This window comes from Miscanthus floridulus, chromosome 9, assembly GCF_019320115.1.
Source record: "Miscanthus floridulus cultivar M001 chromosome 9, ASM1932011v1, whole genome shotgun sequence".
NCBI lineage: Eukaryota > Viridiplantae > Streptophyta > Magnoliopsida > Poales > Poaceae > Miscanthus > Miscanthus floridulus.
This window is the reverse complement of record NC_089588.1, coordinates 71,710,951-71,716,707: the sequence shown is the minus strand read 5'-3', so window position 1 is coordinate 71,716,707 and position 5,757 is coordinate 71,710,951. Positions and strand designations below refer to the sequence as shown.

Here is a 5,757-nt window from a genome sequence, read left to right as displayed (position 1 = left end):
TATAGTTATAGTAATTAATTACTCCAATTCAAAGAAATTACTAACAGAACCGGTAGCTTGGTATAAAACTGTGAGCCTGAGAGCACCAATAGAGTACTAATTCAAAGGAGTTTATATAGTGATAGTGTTGTTGAGAGGAAGGCAATTGGTGTGCATAGCCCTGATTTCTTGTGAGCAAGGGATAGCTGAGGTCAACATGGCATGGCCGGATAGGATTGTCGTTAATTAAGAACAAAACATTGATCGTATTGATTCAAGAAAGCGCACTTTAAACCAAAGTTTTCCTCCGACAATTTGGTACTTCATCCAAAAGCACGATTTTCCAAAAGAACCTTGCAACCACCATATTTATCAGCTGCATCACTAGGCGACTAGAAACATGCGTTCAGAATTCTAGTCAGTCTTTACCCAGTTTCAGTCAACATTGGATCTAAGCATGGTAACACCCTATTCAAAAGACATATACAAAGGGAGAGATCCGAGCATCAAACTGCCTGGATAACATCATTCGAGTTGCACGTGCACGACTATAATTACTCACAAGAGCTAGTGCTCGGCAGGGCAGATATCTTCCAAGCTGCAAGGTAAAGATCGAGCACATCAAAACGAAGAACTTCAGTACAAATTGTTAAAGATGTGGTGCAGGCACACAGACCTTTTGCCCAAGAACTCAATGATATCAGAGGTGACAGTTGATCTCTTGTTCTTCTCAAAAGCATGTGATGCAGCTTTCCTGAGTAGAAGAGAGCCAGCTATGCACCCAAGGGTCATAGGATTAACTCTGCATTGGAACAAAACCAAATTGAACCCTTGGGATTCCATTCTGAAAGGAAGGTATCCAGCATTACCTTTTCTCTGTAGGTTGTTCATTTGTCAAGACAAAGTGCCGTGCCCATGATGCAAATACCGCCACACTGCCACCAACAAATAGTGACAGAAAACAACCAAAGATACTGTTAACTGTAAGGTGTTTGCTGTTTATGGGAAATGAAAAGTACATGTTTGGAGTACAAAGAAGAGCTGTGTATGATTTTGATCCTTAAAATTATTTTCACTAAAAAACTTTACTGTGTTTATGCTAAAACATGTGCTGCAACACAACACATTTTAATCTCATATACAATTTTAGAACTGGTATATTGAGATTAATATTTTACAGAAATCAAAGAAATAAAGAAAAGAAGGTTGGAATTAAAATAGCATCACAACACAACCATGGGTACACAAGCAATACATTCTAGTTCCCTATGAGAAAACTTTTCTAATTTGGATGAAAGCTAGCAAAATAAGAAATTAATCTATATTTCCAATTAACTAATTTGGGTGAATGCTACCGAAACAACAAAATATGGGAAAGTGCTGACAGAAAGCTGCAGATAAATAATCAGCACCCTGCAATCAATCAGCACCAATGCCTATGTAATGTGCGCATGCATGTGGTGTGTTGGTGGTGTAATTTGATTTTGTACGTCTGGTTTTATCCTCTTCTTTAATTATTTAACGCAAAGTAACACCATAACAGACCTTCCAGAAAGGATGTCACCTTGACCACCACATCGTCTTGGGGAACCAAAAGTACTCACTTGCGTAACTTCAGAAACATGAAAACAACATATCTATTAGCTCAAAAGAAAAAATAAATAGTCAGGGAATAAGCCAAAATTATAACAAAAGTGAAGCTAAGGCATCTGAGCAGAGCCTTTTTAGAATTTTATACAAAAAAAAGCTCTCTAATATACCTGTTTGACCATCACTGATGACATCAGCTTTTCCTTTCTGCATTATTGTTACATCACCAATTCTAAACGAAAAATAATTAGAAAACATTAGTTACATCACAAATGACGAAAATTGAAAAATCACATTTTAAAAAGTAATAATAATGTTATGTTCATACTTTTGGCAAAGTGCGATTAGCTGCTCAGAAGCAGTTTCTTCATCTACGTCACAGTTAAGAACCTTCTGAACAAGACGCTTGTACTCATAGACATTTGGTGTTAAAATGGCAAGAGGGTTTCCTTGAACAAGACTAAGGTTATTGGTTACAAGAAACAGGCCATCCTGAAAATCAAACATACTGAGTTTAAATGACTCATAACTCAAGCTAAGGGGAAAAAAAGAACAGATAAATAACTCCAAGTATTACCCCATCCACAACAGTTGGAATATTAGCCTGCTGTGCGTGCCTCATGATATTACTCACACAATCCTACAAATAAGATATGTTGAGGAGATATCAGAAAGTATGGATCCTGATATTACTTTTGTAACAAGACTGTTCCTACACAATCTAAACGAACAGAAAATACAAAATAACACTTAAAGGGGGAATTGAGGAAGGAATCCAAAATGAAACTTTTAGCCTGTATGGATTGAAACTGGAGGTTACCACGTGCCCACATCTAGCCTTAGCCAGCCATGGTTTTAGTAGTCAGTCTAGTTTTTGCCACAACTTGCCGCCTAACTTATTCATATGTACTTAGAGTCAAAAGAACACTTCTCTCACAGGGTTCTCACATCTAGTTATGTTATATTCCCGAATCATATACGAATATAGGAAATATTATCAAATTAGTTCATCTTTTTTTTCCTCTTTCCTATCCTTTTGCCAGGAGTCAATCTTGCTTCTCGACTTCAACAAAAACTGAAGTATAGCACAACTAAACCATGAACTCCAATAGAAGTGGAGAGTTAAGCTGGACCAACAAAATTACATAAATTTTAAACAAAAGCAGAAAAGGATGTGAATACAATTTTTTTTGAACAACCCAGAATAAAGTAATTGTTTCTAAATTGCTGTGCTGGAAGCAACCAATAACACTCAATAGGACTGAGGTACATAGTATATTCTTTAAAACAGCAAACTAACCAGAAGAAATGAGTCCCTTCCAAGGCCAGGACCAACAACAATGCAATCAAAGCGCTCCATCCACTTTGCAACTTCAGTAAGAATCTTAGAAGAAACAGATGCTCGTTGATCATCCCTGCCAAGATGATTTACAGAATGAGATTCTTATAAACATTAATACTGCACCGTGAGATTGCAAACATAAACAAAACTTCAGTTAACATTAAAAAAAAGAAAAGAAACTTCAGTTACCTTACACTGTAAGATTCTTCTAATATTGGATGTACAATTAGTTCAGGGCTATAGCTCTTAATTACTGTAGCAGCATCTTTCGTGCAGAAAACATGTGAAAGATCTGCACCCTGAAAGACATAATGTGAAATATTGGTAATGATAGTTTTAAGTGATGGAACTTTTAGATGATACTGACAACTTTCAAGGCAGAGACAGCGGCAAAATAAGGAGCGCCAGTGTACTCACGACATCCTCCGATTACTGCTATCTTCCCTGAGAACATAATGATACATAACATAAGCAACTTTTAATAATAACAGAAATTTCATTTGACACACCAGAGTTAAGATTCAACGATTAACAAAAATGAAAATAATAAGCTGCATGTCCAAAAAAGACAAAAACAAAAATGTAAATTCATTTAAATATCCTCATGTTTTGTACACTAATAGCTCTAGCTTAAAATTACTTCTATATGCGACAACTCTATAGCCAGTAACAAGCTGCCACAGCCACAGGTTTCCCCACCCTGAGCCTGTGCATTGTGACTTCTCTACCGTTGATTACATCACAACAAGCAAGGCCCACCCTGGAACCTTACAGCCTGTTTGGTTTAAGGAGGGATCTCATCCGGAACGAGTTCATGCGGAATGAGGTCGTCCGATGGATCCTCATGGAATGACTCAGTGATGGACTTGCGCATTGAAACAAGCTTACTCGCTAAGGGATGGACCTGGAACCATGACGGAAACCAAACGTGGTGGTTAGCTTCGTATTTAGGTTCGGATCATTCCGGACCTGTGCATTCCGTGAACCAAACGCGCTATTAATGGCTGGTGAACACTGCAGTTAAACCGAACCTACTTAATATCCATCAGGAACTTCCGTCACATTCCCACATACCGAACAAGGACTTCAATTTCAGCACCTCCTGAATTTGTTTCAGTGGTAGAGGGAATGGTATCCTTAGCTCCAGAGAAGGGTTCTGAGACTTGGGCCTACTGAACAGAATTGTCAACAATCCAAACCAAAACATTGTACATCGAATTCGGATGAGCACACCCCTATTGACGCGATTTTTACTAAGCATGTCCCCAATTTACAGCATGGGAGAACAATGAACCACTGTCCACGAAACAAAACACCAACAGCCTGTTAAACCAAGCATGGCAGCATCCCAGAGCGCTGCACTCAGCACAAGGAAATTCCATCAAACACCCCGCCCGCATCAGCAGCCTCACCGCAAGAAACACACTGGCACACAGAGCAGAGCTTGAGAGGAGACAAAGATGGGCGGGGGCGGTACTGAGTACTGACCTGCCTGGCCCTTGTGCCTGGCGCGGTCGAGCGGCGGCGTGATCCGGCGCACGACGGACTCCGCGTCCGCCTCGTACACCGTCCCCGCGGACGCCGCCATCGCGTGGTTGGTCCGGACCTGGAGGAAGCTGGAGCACGAGGGGAAGGATTGGGGGAAGCCGGCGACGGAGGAGGGGCAAGGAGGAGAAGGGAGGAGGTACCGGAGCAGGACGAGCTGCCTGCGGAATGCCGGGGAGGAGGCCCACATGCGCCCCCGGTGCGGCTGCTGCTGGTGTCGCCACGCGTGAGGGCACGCGCCCGTGGGTCGGCTCATGAGGATGCCCTGCCGTGGGAATCGAAGGCAGTGGATTCTAGAAACTGCTGGCGCGGTGGACCACGGAGAGTGGTCAGTATTTTTTTTTTATTTGACAACAAGAGTGGTCAGTATTTTGGAGCTCCGCTGGGGACAGCATTTGGAAATTTGGTCATCTCGTTAGTTTCTTGGGTTTGCTCGGGCTTTGTTCGGTGTTGGTCTGAGTCTAGGTATATTTCAGTTTTCCAAATCTATATATCTATATCTATATATCTTATATTTTTAATGGACTGGCTACTTGAATTTGTTGAATAGTGATCCTTGAAAATTATTGTGCACATCCATAGTAATATGCTTTTTGTTTAGTTTTTTTTTGCTAATGATACAAAGTGGGCGGTCCGTCCGGCCGCTAAAAAAACAATCTCTCTATTGCACTCCGCCTCCACCGTGCCGCACACCTTCCATACTCCACCTTCACTGCGTCGCCTGCCTTCCCCAATCTGCCTCCATCGCGCCGCCAGCCTACGCCGCGGCATCCGCCCGCCACGTCCGCTCCACGCATGCGCCATCGAGCCAGCGAGCCTCGATGACAAATGCTCCAGCAAGCAGGTGAGGGGAGGAGGTTTGTGTGACGCCGCATCGCTGGCGAGTTGCCAACACCGCTACTGCACCGGTGAGCTCCGCGCTACCGCGAGCTTCATGCGCCACTGCCGGCCTCCGCGCGCGGCGTGGAGCTTTGCAACAACGAGCCTCTATTCGTCCAAGTAGCAAGATGACATCGCTCTGAAAGCGCATGTTACAAGAGTATGTTTCAAGTGTTTCAGATGTTTCAGAGGTATGTTGCAAATATTTTATATTGATATTGCAAAAGTAGGTCGAGATGTTGCATATGTTGCAATAGCTATACACGTATGTTTCAAGTGTATGTTCCAAATGTTTCATACGTATGTTGCAAGTGTTTTATCTGGGTGTTACAAAAGTAAATCTGGATGTTGCATATATATGCAAGTGTTTCAGGTGTTTTTATACGTATGTTGTAAGTATTTTATCTGGACGTGGCATAAGT

At 41.9% G+C, this 5,757-nt stretch overlaps 1 protein-coding gene across 2 annotated transcripts; it reads right to left on the bottom strand.

The window, feature by feature from the left end:
- Positions 1-207: 207 nt before the first annotated feature.
- Positions 208-4,757, bottom strand: LOC136482124 (ATP-dependent (S)-NAD(P)H-hydrate dehydratase-like). 2 transcript variants are annotated; one of them, XM_066479369.1, is made up of 12 exons: positions 4,600-4,757; positions 4,400-4,527; positions 3,279-3,355; positions 3,101-3,210; positions 2,870-2,984; positions 2,147-2,209; positions 1,898-2,061; positions 1,740-1,801; positions 1,525-1,591; positions 849-914; positions 656-781; positions 208-577 (listed from the first exon to the last, which is right to left on the bottom strand). In XM_066479369.1, exons 1-12 carry the CDS (start codon positions 4,710-4,712, stop codon positions 547-549), a joined length of 1,122 nt encoding a protein of 373 aa, XP_066335466.1. In that variant the 5' UTR covers positions 4,713-4,757; the 3' UTR covers positions 208-546. The 2 variants fall into 2 exon arrangements, with proteins under 2 accessions (XP_066335466.1, XP_066335465.1); XM_066479368.1 differs by having other exon boundaries at positions 210-577; positions 4,400-4,756.
- Between the last annotated feature and the right edge of the window lie 1,000 nt (positions 4,758-5,757).

Coding starts and splice junctions, on each gene's coding strand:
- LOC136482124 (XM_066479368.1), bottom strand. CDS start 4,712: ATGAGCCGACCCACGGGCGCGTGCCCTCACGCGTGGCGACACCAGCAG. Junction 3,211..3,278: donor CTGTCTCTGCCTTGAAAGTT/GTCAGTATCATC, acceptor TATGTCTTTCAG/GGTGCAGATCTTTCACATGT. Junction 915..1,524: donor GGTGACATCCTTTCTGGAAG/GTCTGTTATGGT, acceptor TGTTGGTGGCAG/TGTGGCGGTATTTGCATCAT.